The following is a 14,857-nucleotide window of genomic DNA, read 5'->3' on the forward strand; positions in this document are numbered from 1 at the left end:
TCACACACACGCCGTCACACACACATGCCGTCACACACACATGCTGTCACACACACACACACACACACACGCCCTCCATACACACCTCTCTCCTCCCTTTGCTGCCAAGATTCTCTCTCCCACAGAGGCAAAGGCAGCCTCCTACACCCTCAGCCCACATAAATGAGGCAGAAAGACTTTCATATCTCTCATACTTCTTACAGCCATGTGGCACACTGACTAGCTACTAGGAACATATTAAGGTATTTTCTAAGATAGTAACACTATTATTGTAACTAAGCTTAAGAAGCAAAGATAAGCCCTCTTGGATCTCTGAGGGAAGCCTGGGATGGCACAGGTCAACTGCCACAACCAGCTCCAAAGGACAACACAACTTGGGAAGTTTCATTATGTTATATTAAATTCAGTTTTAAATAAAATGACCAATTCTGGACATGTGATCAGGATGATCTAGATTCTAACCTAGTATAGATACCAATTAGCTGCATGATCCTGGGCAAGTCACACTCTCAGCATCAGTTTCCTCACAGGTAAAAGTAGAAAATCACAACACTTACGACATGGGATTGTATGAGGATAAAATCTGTGTAAATCACCTGGCAGACCTTAGCAGCACATTCATCCTAGTTCTAAGGTCTCCTCCTACTAGAACAGAAGTTTCTGAAGGGCAGGGATTGCCTTCCATTTTGTTTTTGTATCCTCTGCACTGAGCACAAGGCTTATCACAGGAGAGTTTAATATCCAAAGATTTAGCCTTAAGAAGAGAATACTCAAGATTCAAAGGAACAAAGAATTTAGCACTGGATGGAACTTCAGAATCACCTAGTTCCAAGCCCCTAGTTTTAAAGAAAACCAGGTCTCCTAGGAGGTGAAATGACCTGTCCAGGGTCACACAAGGCAGAACAATATCACAGTGAACCTAGATCAATGTGAACTTGGGTTCCCAGATTCTACACCTGTACCTCAGTAAGATATTTACATATGATTTTCTTAGGAATCTGTTTTATCTTCTCTGCATCTGTGTGATTTGTAGGGACGTGTGTAAGAAGAAGGATGTGGGCAGGCCAAGGCTGCCTTGAGGCTTGGAAAAAAGGCAGATGAGCCCAGGCAATCAGGAATGGGTGGAAAGGTGCAGAGGACACGGGGAGAAGAACTGAGAGTGTCCCTAGAATGTGACCGGAGATGAGGACCTGCAGAAGCACCCAGGAGGGAGGACAGAAGAAGTGAGAGCAATCCCAAAGAAAGCAACAGCCTCAAGTCAGGGAACACAAGGAAGACCACGTTCCAGACAAACGGCGAAATACAGGAACCACAGGCAAAATGATGGGAGGAAGTTGATGAAAACCCACTTTAACTCTATGGTCTCTCCTCTATCACTGTCGCACACTGCCCTAAATTAATCTAGGATATATAATTTCCTTCAATCTCAAGAGTTTTCAAGAAGATATGAAATCAATAGAATAATCAATTCATCCACCTGAGAGACTAGGATTAAAAATTACTCAAGTCCCCTTACAACGTAAGGGCGTGAGATGCACTAATGGCGACATCAGCTTCCCTGATAACAAACAGCCACTGACCATATACATATCTACTCTGATCTAGTGTTAAGGCAAAGCCCCTACTGATGAATGAGTAAGCTGAGGCCAGAAAAGGGAAATTACTTTCCCCAAACCACAGAGTACTTGTAAAATGCTTAGCAAAGTGCCTGGCACAGAGCAGGTACTCTCTCAATGCTCATTCCCTTTCCCCCAGGTCACATAAGTAACTAGGATCAGAGATGGAATTTGCTCTCAGGTCCTCTGCCTGGAGACCCAATGATCTCCCAAATGCTGCTTACTTCAGTTCATGGGGAATAGATGACTTACACAGCTAGAGTGTCTGAACTCTAGGCCTTTCTAATTAGAGAACAGCTCCATTGGCAGGAAGTACTTTTCTCCTGACAAAAAGGCTTGAGAGAGGGGAGGTCTTCTATCCTGGGGGCTTCAGGAGGAGAACCTTCAGTGAAGGGGCAAGTCTACCCCTGATATTAGCTATGGAAAACTAACCTGCTCATGACCAGAATCTTGGATAAAACTTCTTCAACACGTGGCAAAATCTGGGCCAAAACAGCCTCCAGAAAGCTGTTTATGATCCCTTTACCAAAGCTTCCTTACATTAACAAAATTAAGAGGTAGAATTTTTGCCTCTACCTTTCTATCTTCTCCTCTGGGGATGAGACTAAAAAGGCCCCTAATGCCCTGTGAGTGAAGCTATGAATCAATCCAAGCACTCTGGATTTCTATCCAGAGTATGAACAACTAAGTGCCCCCAAAGTCACAGACGCTAGTCATGATGCCACTATAAGGCCCCAAGGGGATCAAAGATAAAGAACCTACATTTATAAAAATATGTACAGTAGCAACAAAGAACCAGAAACTAAGGGGGTGCCTATCGACTAGGAAAATAGCTGAACAAACTATGACCTAAGGATGTAATGGGATATTACTATCCCATAAGAAAAAACAAAAGGGACAGTTTCAGAGAAATCTGAGAAGAAATTGATGCAGAGTGACATCAGCAGACTCTTTCTCCCTAAGCCTCCATTCTGAAATGTCTTCAAAGGTCCTTGGTGCCCAACTCTGCTTATTTAAAGTCCTTTCTGTTAAGGTACCCACTTAGGTCTGTCATCATAGATAATGTCCAAAGTTTCCAATCTGTGCCTCACAAAAAACAAACTGCTAAATTTTAATTTAAAACAGACAAAAAAAGCAGCCTCTTTGTTGTATCCCATTCCCTCATTACCAACAATTAATCAAAGCAAAAATAACAGCTGATAACAGCTTAAGCTATTCCCCATAGCAGCTCTCACCTATATTTGAACAGAAGCCCTAACTCCAGAAGGAAGAAGAAGTAAGACAAACCAGTGAAGCTATTTGCCTTTTCACCTATATGAAATTTCACTTGTAGGAAAGCAAAGGTAGGAAAAAAGGATCATGGAATTTCAGAGTTGAAATCAAGACCTTGAAAATCATCTAGTCTTAGGGTCTGTGTTGTTTGTGGGATTGTTTTTTTAAATTTTATAACTACTTCTATATAAATTTCTTTTGTAATCCTAAATATTTTATTTTTTACATTTTAAAAAATTATTTTGTCCATAACTGGATTTATCAGACTGCCAGAATGTCCCTGGCACAAAAGTTTAAGAAATTTGTTCAGTTGTTCCAGTTGTGTCCAAGTCTTCATGACTACGTTTGAGATTTTCTTTGCAAAGATCCTTGAGTGATTTGCCATGTCCTTCTCCAGTTCATTTTACAGATGAGGAAACTGAGGCAACAAGGTCACACAGCTGTTAAGTGTCTGAGGGCAGATTTGAACTCATCAAGATGAGTCTTCCTAACTCCATGTCTGGCACCCTATGCACTAGGGCACCCCCTAGCTGCTGGATAAAATTTGAAGAACCCCTGCTCTAGTCCAACCTGAAGCCCCAAGTACAGTGTCTTGATCATGGGCACCACGGTCCCACACTTATGATTCTGAAGGCCAGCTTCAGTTTGGAATAAAGTCATTGCTAAAGGATTTCTGAAAAGGGAAGACTTCTCATTTAGATTCTAGTCTATCCTGCCCAAAGTCTCATAAGTCCTGGGTTGAATGCCCACTCGAGGAAGGCTCTCCATGAATCTAAACAAGCAGCAGATCCTTGGAAGGGAATCAAACAGCATTCCCCAAATCACAACATAAATTGGTAAAAAACAGAAGCAACTGTTGCTCCACACAACCCTGGGGTTCTGCAATGCACGAGCTCCTTGAGTTCTAGGCACACAATTTCTTATCCAGGGTAGGCTAAAAAATGAGGATGCCTGTATAACTGGAATATAAACATAAACGAAAAACAAGAAAGAAATGTATAATTTTCAGTATCAAGTCCAGTGTTACATCATTTTAAAAGTGAACAAATTCCTAATAGCTTTAAGTGGAAATGCTGGAAAGATGGAACTACCAAATATGGACCATATTTTATGTATTACTCAAAAGTGAAACTGAGTCAACAAAGAGACTTGCATAACAGAAATATTTATGATAATAAATTGGTTAACTCACGTTTGGCATAGACATCTCGACAGGACACACCAGTAATCTCCAGCTTCCGTAAGTTTTCACATACACCATACTCTGAAAAAAAATATAAATTTACTAAAAAGTTACATTTAAAAAAGCACAAAGTAAAAACAGGGAAACCAAAGTCTTCAATTTCAACCTGTCCCATTTTGTGGAGATAGTTTGGAGTTTTCCAAGTTTGGGTCAGTCAACCAGGACAAAACACCCATCAACATCATGCATTTCCAGTAAAGGTTAAAAGTCTAACTAAAGAACAGGTTGTAATCCTATAGTGCATTTGTTTGGAAACTGGACTCTATTTATCCAGAAGAATGCCATTTTTATGGTGGTTATACTCTCAAAGTATCTCAAGAATAAAGATTTACCCAACCTATAATGTAGCTGTCCTGGGCAACTGTTGACCATATAATATAGGAGAAAGAAGATAATGTTGTAGAATACCAAAAATGAGCACAAGGCAGTCTTGAGAGAACATTTCTGAAACAAATAAAATCTGTCTTTGATGCACTCTGGTCTCTGTCTTTCTGCATTATCCTCCAGCCTTCTGGAACTGAGTCCCTTTCACTTGGCCCCCAAGGCTTTCATGATGGCCTAAAACTCCCGCAGTGGGGTCCCTCTAAAGCGTATCTTATGCTTTGTCCTACCCAAAGCACTCATCCTTAAAATTACCACCTTCACTCTCCTCCCATAATCAAGACTCATGATTCCTCAATACAGATCTAAGCAAGGCATTAAAAGGAAAGCAGTCTGTATGAATTCCTGCTACTTGAGTGAATGTATTATAGCTCCCTAATCATACTACAGGTATTTATAATCTTTTAAAATAAGCTTAATCCTAATGAAGTATTAATAGGTAGAGTTTCAGACAAACCAATTCAACAAACATTTAAGTGGCTACTATGTTCAGGACATCTTACAGAAATGAAATAAGATTCAAGTAGGGAGAAGAAGCAGGGAAAAAGAGAAGTAGAAGCCTGGTAACATAAGCTGATTTTCCTATCTCACCTTAAACTCCTGAACCTACAACAAAACCCCAAAACTCCAGGTTTTCCAGTCACTCCCATGGCTTGGTGCCTAGGACATCCACACACTTAGTAAATGCTTTTACTTCTACCCATCCACCCATTCACGCATTCAGGGCAGCAAGCAGTAGAGGCTCTAGCAATAAGAAGGGCAAAAGGCCCAAAGTTGCTGTATGGATGGGCAATTTGTAACTCTTGTTTCTAAATGAGGAACCTATTAGACATCCGATTTAAGCACTAGCTCCCTTCTCTATGGACCAGTGCTCCTTTATTACCTCTTTACAAAAATCTACTAAACAGATATATACATACATGAATATGTGTGTATATATACATATATATGTATGTGTGTGTATACACACATACACACACACATTCTGGCACCACTTGGGCAGTAGTTGCCCACCAATTTTAGAAATGGCAGAATCCTTGCTGTTTATACATACACAGAACTCTGGGCCAAATAGGGTAAGCAATGCCTGCCTGTCCTACTCTGCTAATTCTGAGTACTGTTACTAAGGTGTCATCCACAGGAATCCATACCATATTTAGCTCTTTAGTGGGCAGTAGGAAAAAAAGGTTGTTAAGAAGAACCTAGACAAATTTAGAGACAACCCAGGAGGCTAAAGCCAATGGTCAAATCTTAAATTGTGACAGATGCCAAAATCTAATCTCAACAACTTTTGATTCTAGGTTTGGACCATATAATACAGGATCCAATTTTAGCTAGTCAACATGGTGTGAAAAGGCAAGAAGATCGGGTGGACACTTGTCTTTAGAATCACAAACACCTCCAAAGTCATCTGGTTCAGCCTAGACCTGAAACAAGACTCTTCCCAACAACATGCACAACAGGTATCTGTACAGTGTTGGCATGAAACCCTCAGTGAAAGGAATCCCACTACATTCATTTCAGTCATTTTCAGTTGTGTCCAACTCTTCCTGATGCCATTTGGAACTTTCTTGGCAAAGATACTGGAGTGGTTTGCCATTCCCTTCTCCAGCTCATTTTACAGACAAGAAAACTGAGGCAAACAGGGTTAAGTGACTTTCCTAGGGTCACACAGTTAGTAAGTATTTGAAGCCAGATTTGAACTCAGGAAGAGTCCAGGCCCAATACTGTATCCACTGTGCCACCTAGCTGTGGGCAGTTCTAACTGAAAATTCTTATTCCTATGCCTCTTTGAAATCACATAGCCAAAAAGAACAGCCTGGGTGGCAGTGGATAGAGTATCTGCCATGAGGTCAGGAAGACCTGCATTCAAATCCAGCCTCACACACACAGCCTAGCTGTGTGACCCTGGGCAAGTCAGTACTCTTTGTTTGCCTCAGTTTCCTCATTTGTAAATTAGGGATCATAATAGCACCTACATCCCAGAGTTGTTGTGAAGACCAAATGAGATAATACTCGTAAAGCACTTAGCACAGTGCCAGGCACACAGTAAACACTCCGCAAATGTTAGTTCTTATTACTGTTGTTAATCCATTCTACGAGACAGTGCTACAAACACTTGAAGACAACTATTATATTGCTTTACTTAAGTATTCTCCTCTAGTTTCTCCAGTCAAATCTCATACAGTTGGAAGACCCTTTGTCATATTGGTTATCCTCCTCAGGGCACACATCGGCTTCTCAATGTCCCTATAATGCCCCAAACTGAATTCACTACTGCAGAAGTGTTCTGATCACAGAAGGACATGACAGGACTGATGACACCTTCCTATTTCCGGGCTCAATGCCTTTATTCATGCAGCCAAAAATGACATTATCCTTCTCATCCCACACATCTAGTTGCTGGTTCATCTGGAGCTTATTCTTTCTCAAAAGAACTGGCCTAAAAAAAAACAGTGTCTAGAGTACTAAGATTTGAATAACCTCGGGATGGCAAGGGAAGGGGTGGACAATAAAAAAGGTCTGGGTTATTTGAGCTCTCCTGGATGGGACCAGAACTACCACAGAAGGCGGGCCAACTCACAGTGTGGCCTTGGAAATGGCAGAACAGAAAGGACTAGAAGACTCAGTCTGGCTGGGTGACAGTGGGCAAGCCACTGTGCCTCTGCTTGTCTGCCTCAGTTTCCTCATTTGTAAAATGGAAATAACAGCAACTACCTCCAAAGGTTGTTGTGTGATCAATGGGAGATTTGTAAAAGATTTTGCGAACTTTAAAATGTTTTATAAATACTAGCTATTATCACTATCCAAGATAAGTGAAGAGAGAGGAAGAGAGCATCTAGCCACCCTCCGTAAATCCTAGTCACTTCCTCTGACTAGCTAAAAGAACTAGCAGATATCATTAATAAGCCACTGGCAGAGACAATGGAAAGATCACTGACACAAGAAAGGAGGCAGAGAATCGGAGAAATGCTGTTCCAATTTTCAAAAAGGAGAAAACAAAGACAGCAGACTATAAAGGTCAATGAGCCCAATTTCAATTCCTGGAAAAATTCTAGAAAGGGCTCATTTAAGAGGGGGCTGGCAGAACAGCTAGAAAGGGACCCAGACAAGACCAAGAGTCAGCCTGGCCTCATCAAGAACAGGTCACTCCAGAGGAACCTCATTTCCTTTCTGAGCAGGGTTACCAACGTAGGAGATGACAGGGATGCTACATCATTTACATACATCTTAGAAAAGTTTTTGATGAAGTACCTCCCATTGTTAATGTGAAGAAGATAAATCCCAGTGCTTAGATGGCTAGGCTCAAAGAACAGATGCTGGTTCAATGTCAACTGGGCAGGAAGATTACAATGCCTGTGGACACCCAAGGATTGATGCTTGGCCCTGTGCCATTTAACTTTCTTATCAATGACTTGGATATAGACATAGGCAGTAAGCTAATCAAACCTGCAGATAACTCAAAGTTGGGAAAGATATATAACACTCAGGATGACAGGATCCAAAAAGATGACTGGACGGAATCTAAGATGAAACTCAATGTGGATAAATGTAAAGTATTTCATTGGGGTCCAAGAAATCAATTTCATTAGTCAATCAGTTAATAAATATTTATTAAGTGCCTACTATACTTGAGATTCTGCACTAAGAGCTGAGGGGACGAAGATTAAAAAGACAGTCCCTGCCTTCAAGGAGTTTACAATTTAATGGGGGTAAACAATGCCCAACAAGAAACTGAAAAGGGGGGGCGGAGCCAAGATGGCGGAGTAGAAAGACACACATACACATAGCTCCGAACCCACAACCCACAGAACGGCTAGAGGGGACCAAGCCACGGTGAATTCTGCACCCAGAGGCCACGGAATATTGGAGCGAGGGAGATTTCTGTTCCGGAGAGACCTGCAAACCTCTCGCGGGGGGTCCTTCACGCTGTGGACTGGGCGCCGGGACTGGGAGCTGAGTGCAGCCCTGCAGCGGCCGCGACACCATGAGGAAAAGATCCAAGCGGGCTACGGAGACGGGATCTCGAGCGGCGGCACAAGCCCCCCCACCCACAGGTGACGAGGGTCGGTGAGAGAGTCTCTTTGGCGGGTCGAGAGGGGAGTGAGGTGCCCCCATGGCTCGGCCCCCCCCCCCCCTCCCGGACATAGAAGCTGAGAGGCGGCTACAGACAGGGGCTCCCCAAGCGGGGCGGGAGCCTGGATCCATTGTGGAAGGTCTATGCATAAACTCCCTGAGGGAACTGTGCCTGAGAGGCGGCCCTGCCCTGACCTGACCATCTGAACTTAATTCTCACACTGAATAGCAGCCCTGCCCCCGCCAAAAGCCCTAAGGCGGGAAGCAGCATTTGAATCTCAGTCCCCAAACGCTGGCTGGGAGGACCAGGAGGCGAGGTGGGTGTGAGGAGAATATTCAGAGGTCAAGCCACTGGCTGGGGAGAATGCCCAGAAAAGGGAAAAGAAATATAACTATTGAAGGGTACTTTCTCGGAGAAAAGGCACCTCCTCCCTTCCTTTCTGATGAGGAAGAACAATGCTTACCATCAGGCAAAGACACAGAAATCAAGGATTCTGCGTCACAGCCCACCCAATGGGCTCAGGCCATGGAAGAACTCAAAAAGAATTTTGAAAGTCAAGTTGGAGAGGTGGAGGAAAAACTGGGAAGAGAAATGAGAGGGATGAAAGAGAAGCATGAAAGGCAGATCAGCTCCCTGCTAAAGGAGAACCAAAAAAATGTTGAAGAAATTAACACCTTGAAAACTAGCCTAACTCAATTGGCAAAAGAGGTTCAAAAGGCCAATGAGGAGAAGAATGCTTTCAAAAGCAGAATTAGCCAAATGGAAAAGGAGATTCAAAAGCTCACTGAAGAAAATAGATCTTTCAAAACTGGAATGGTACAGATGGACGCTAAGGACTTTATGAGAAAGACAGATATCACAGAACATAGCGTGAAGATTCGAAAAATGGAAGATAATGTGAAATATCTTACTGGAAAAGCAACTGACCTGGAAAATAGAATCAGGAGAGACAATGTAAAAATTCTGGGACTACCTGAAAACCATGATCAAGAGAAGAGCCTAGACATCATCTTCCATGAAATTATCAAGGAAAACTGCCCTGAGATTCTAGAACCAGAGGGCAAAATAAATATTCAAGGAATCCGCAGAACACCACCTGAAAGAGATCCAAAAAGAGAAACTCCTAGGAACATTGTGGCCAAATTCCAGAACTCCCAGGTGAAAGAGAAAATATTGCAAGCAGCTAGAAAGAAACAATTCAAGTATTGTGGAAATACAATCAGGATAACACAAGATCTAGCACCCTCTACATTAAGGGATCGAAGGGAATAGAATAGGATATTCCAGAAATCAAAGGAACTAGGACTAAAACCAAGAATCACCTACCCAGCAAAACTGAGTATAATACTTCAGGAGAAAAAATGGTCTTTCAATGAAATAGAGGATTTTCAAATTTTCTTGATGAAAAGACCAGAGCTGAAAAGAAAATTTGACTTTCTAACACAAGAATGAAGAGAACCATAAAAAGGTGAACAGCAAAGAGAAGTCATAAGGGACTTACTAAAGTTGAACTGTTTACATTCCTACATGGAAAGACAATATTTGTAACTCTTGAAACATTTCAGTATCTGGGTACTGGGTGGGAGTACACACACACACACACATGCACACACGCACACATACATAGAGACAGAGTGCACAGAGTGAATTGAAGAGGATGGGATCATATCTTAAAAAAAAAAATGAAATCAAGCAGTGAGAGAGAAATATTGGGAGGAGAAAGGGAGAAGTTGAATGGGGCAAATTATCTCTCATAAAAGAGGCAAGCAAAAGACTTATTAGTGGAGGGATAAAGAGGGGAGGCAAGAGAAAAACATGAGGTCTACTCTCATCACATTCCACGAAAGGAAAGAATAAAATGCACACTCATTTTGATAGGAAAACCTATCTCATAATACAGGAGAGTGGGGGACAGGGGCACAAGCAGGGTGGGGGGGAGGATGGAGGGGAGGGCATGGGGAGGAGAATGCAATCCGAGGTCGACACTCATGGGGAGGGAAAGGATCATAAGAGAATAGAAGTAATGGGGGTCAGGATAGGATGGAGGGAAATATAATTAGTCCTATACAACACAACTAGTATGGAAATCTTTTGCAAAACTACACAGATTTGGCCTATATTGAATTGCTTGCCTTCCAAAGGGAAGGGGTGGGGAGGGAGGGAGCTAAAGAAGTTGGAACTCAAAGTGTTAGGATCAAATGTAATGTTCTTACCACTGGGAAATAAGAAATACAGGTTAAGGGGTCAAGAAAGCTATCTGGCCCTACAGGACAAAAGAGAAGACGGAGACAAGGGCAGAGAGGGAGGATAGAAGAGAGAGCAGATTGGTCACAGGAGCAATTAGAATGCTTGGGTTTGGGGGGGGGAGGGGATAAAAGGGGAGAAAATTTGTAACCCAAAATTTTGTGAAAATAAATGTTAAAAGTTAAATAAATAAATAAAATTTAAAAAGAAAGAAAGAAAGAAAGAAAGAAAGAAAGAAAGAAAGAAAGAAAGAAAGAAACTGAAAAGGTGCATGAAGGGGAAGTCAAAGAAGTCTCAAAGTAATGCAGCCATGTGAGAAATGAGGTGATATTCTGAGCCAAGCTACCTCCTAAAATGGAGTGTTTGAAGTTCATGAGAAGGAGGGCAAATGAAGGCTGATGGAATCTTGCAGGATGGTGAGGTTTTCCCCATAATGAGCTTCCTGGAGCAGGTAAAGTCAGAGAAGTCCCAAAGTAATGCAAAAAAAAAAAAAAGTGGATGGGATCTTGGGATGCTAGATAACTTCAAAGAATCAGGAGTTTATTCCAGCCATGCTGATGGTCACGACTGGCTGGACTCCAAAAGGCAGAAAGAGAAGTAATATACAATCAGGCTGGACAGGCAGAATGGCACCATGTCATGAAGGACTTTGAAAGTCCAACGGGCAGAGTTCATACTGGATCATAAGAGTAACAATGAGTCACTAGAGAATAATGTGCAAGGGAATAAGTTACAAGGTCAGACCTGTGCTTCAGGGAAGTCATTTTGGCAACTGTGTGAAGGACTTGAATGGGGAGGGGGACCTGGTCCTGAACTAAGGCGGTGACTGTGAGAGGTGATGGGGCAATAAAACCGTAGAAATGACAAGGTTTAGCACTGACTGAATATACAGGGTGAGGAAGAATGAGGAGCTAAAGTTAATGCCTGAGAGAATGGCAGAACTGTAGTACTTCTGACAAAAATAGACTAATTTGGAAATGTGTTAGATCTGGGGGAAAAAATAATGAATTTTGTTCTGGATATGTTGAACTTGAGATGTCTATGCGAGATTCAGTCTGAAATGATCAATAGGCTGCTGGCAATGCTGCACTATGCAATCTCTGAAAAAAACACAAGTTACCAACCATCACATTAACATTCAAAATCTCTAAATCAACATAATGCAAATTAAGACTAAGATTCCACTTGACACTTATCAAATTGGAAAAAATGATAAAAAGTTAACAAATCACCTCTGAAACAGGAGGTTTAAAGCAAATTAATGAGACTGAGAATTGCTCCAAGCTTTTTAAAAAATAATAATACTGAACTACAGAAGTTATAAAAATGTGCATATCCTTTTAAACCAGGGTTTCCACTACCAAGACTATATCCCCTAAAGATTAATAACAGAACCTATCATTAAAAAAGACCTATCTACACAAAAGTATTCCAAACAGCACTGTTTGTAATGGGGGGAAAAGACACAAACTAGGTACTCGATAACTGGGAAGTGAATGAACAAATATAATGAAATATTTTTCAGCCTTAAAACAATTTTTTTTAATTTTTATTTATTTTATTTTTAATTTATGGAATAAAACAAGCAATTCCATGACAGTATTATAAAAAAGATAATTGCACATGAAACTACACATCTGTTATGTACAACTTGCTATTCTTTTAAAATATGTAATGAAGTTATCATAAATTTCTCTTTATCCCTTTTTCTTCCCTCCACCCTCCCCAACCTGGAGATAGCTACCATTAGATACAAATAAGTATGTGTGTGCGTGTGTGTTTGTGTGCATGTAAAATAATTCTATATATACTTATATTTATCAGTTCTTTCTCTGGACGCAGAAATAAATCTGAAGAATTCAAAGAAATATGGGAAGGCTTCTCCACAACGTGGAGTGAAGAAGAAAGATTCACTAGGATAGTTTACACAATGCCTACATACATCCACATGGCCAATCAGTTGCCAAATCTTACCTTTTTTACCCACCCATCTCCATCTCTGGCTTTGGATCCCATCTCTCTCCTCCCACAGCTGTCATTCTAGATAGGGCCTTCCTGGCCTCTCCCACAGATTCTTACAACTACCTCCTAAATGGACCTTCTGCTTCAGGGACCTCCCACTCCAATCTACCCTCTCTACTGCACAGTTGCAGCACAAAGATAACCATGCCACTCTGCCAATTCAAAAAAGTCTAGTGGCTGGCTCCCTAGTGCCTGCTGCTAGGACTAAACATAAACATTGCTACGAGGTTTTGAAATCTTTCTCCACCTGGCCTCGACCGACCTTTCTAGCGCTATGCTCTGTGTCTAGCCTGTGCTTCTCACACATGACACTCCCACACCCCCTCTGCTCTGCCTCACAGAATCTCACTTCCTTTAAGACAGACCTCCAGCATCACTTCCCATGTCAAGCCTTTTCTGATCCCCTCCTCTAACCTCTCATCCTTCCCAGAGGACCTTGCAGCAAACTACTTTGTACTTATTCTCTTCCATTCTTCCGTACATACTTGTTTGCCTCCTCTTCCTGCATCAGAAGATAAGGCCAACTGGCTGCTGTTTGTCCTTTCTTCTAGAACAGAACAATAACACAGAGAGGATGATGTCTAGACCTGCAAGGGAACTCGATTTAAGTGAGGCACAGCCTCACTCTTTCTCCTCCAGAGGCCTGTGGCCCACATCTAGTGGGCGACCTCAGTCTTTCTAAATTAACATCTTTCCCAGGCCTCATTTTGTCTTAAGCAACCCCATCCAAAGACTAGGGGCTAGGTGAGAACAGTAAGGAAAGATGGCCTAATTTACTATCACAAAAATATCAGTGGGGAAAGGGAAGACACACCACGTTTCTGGCGAGAACCAAAAACAATTGCCATTTATGCTCATTCTAAGCTGTCAAAACCTAAACAACAATGAACCACGGACAACCCGTTGGGCTGGAGACTATTACTGGCCACTGAATGAAAGCCAGAACAATTTGGACTTAAAGACATAGTTAAGTAGTTTCATCTGAAACACAACAGGCTGGTCCAGAGAATATTAGACCCCTTTAAAACCAATTTTTTTTTAAAAGCCTGTTTTTCCATAGTTGTATTTCAAGAAATCATAAATGTGGTGCAGCAGACAGAACTGCACTTAGAGTTAGCAAATCCTGAGTTTAAATCCAGCTTCAGACACTTATTAGCTTCATGACCCTGGATAAGTCACTTAACCTGTGTATCTCAGTTTCCTCACTGGCAAAATGGGGATAACAACAGCACCCACCTCCAAGGATTGTTATGAGGACAAAACAAGGTACTTGTAAAAGGGCTTTAGCACAGTACCTGGCACACAGTAGATGCTATACAAATGTTTATTTCAGTTTCCCTTCCTCCTTCATTTCAAGCAAATTACTTCACACATTATATTTGTATTCCACTGGCACTGGGCTTAGGTGCTTTATTAATTGACTGATATAACTATATAAAGACAAAAAAAAAAACCAACCCAGGAACAAAAGCTATAAAGTTATAAAGATCAAAAACAACACAAAACAACCAACAAGACAGGTTCTATCATGCTAAGTCAACAATACACAGTGTTAGGGTCAGGATTAGCAAATGTTAAAGACACATGATTTACTCTTGGGGTTTTTTGTTCCACCTTGCAGACTCATTTTTTTTCTTATCCCCACATAATCTTGCTATTACTCTCAAATACACATCTGGACCTGTTTGGGTATTCTAAAATGGCAAAAGAACAGATCTACCCCTGAACAGAGAACATATACACTGATAATATTCACAGCATACTATCTTTTCATTACCCAGTGCGGAGCTCACTGCAGCCCATAGTAAGCACCTCATAAATGTCGACTGATTGAACTAGAACTGCTTTGAAATAGTATGACTTACCACATCTCTTAAAAAGAAATTTAAATGATGAAAGAAGAGTCAGTTCCCCATTGGCAAAGGTTTACGATTTGCAAACTCAAAATTTGTTTATACCAGGCTCTGCTCCCTTTTCCAAGAATCTTTGATTTCCAAAAAG

The 14,857-nt window shown here is 41.5% G+C and overlaps 1 protein-coding gene across 6 annotated transcripts in view; it reads right to left on the reverse strand.

The window, feature by feature from the left end:
• Window positions 1–14,857, reverse strand: part of FBXO31 (F-box protein 31) — an 84,169-nt gene that overhangs the window by 37,699 nt on the left and 31,613 nt on the right. For all 6 annotated transcript variants that reach the window (XM_072636267.1, XM_072636266.1, XM_072636269.1 and 3 more), the window contains exon 2: window positions 4,081–4,152. In XM_072636267.1, the coding sequence (XP_072492368.1) occupies window positions 4,081–4,152 (72 nt within the window). The remainder of the gene's footprint in view (window positions 1–4,080; window positions 4,153–14,857) is intronic.

Source organism: Notamacropus eugenii, chromosome 1 (genome assembly GCF_028372415.1).
Source record: "Notamacropus eugenii isolate mMacEug1 chromosome 1, mMacEug1.pri_v2, whole genome shotgun sequence".
In the NCBI taxonomy this organism is placed as follows: Eukaryota; Metazoa; Chordata; class Mammalia; order Diprotodontia; family Macropodidae; genus Notamacropus; species Notamacropus eugenii.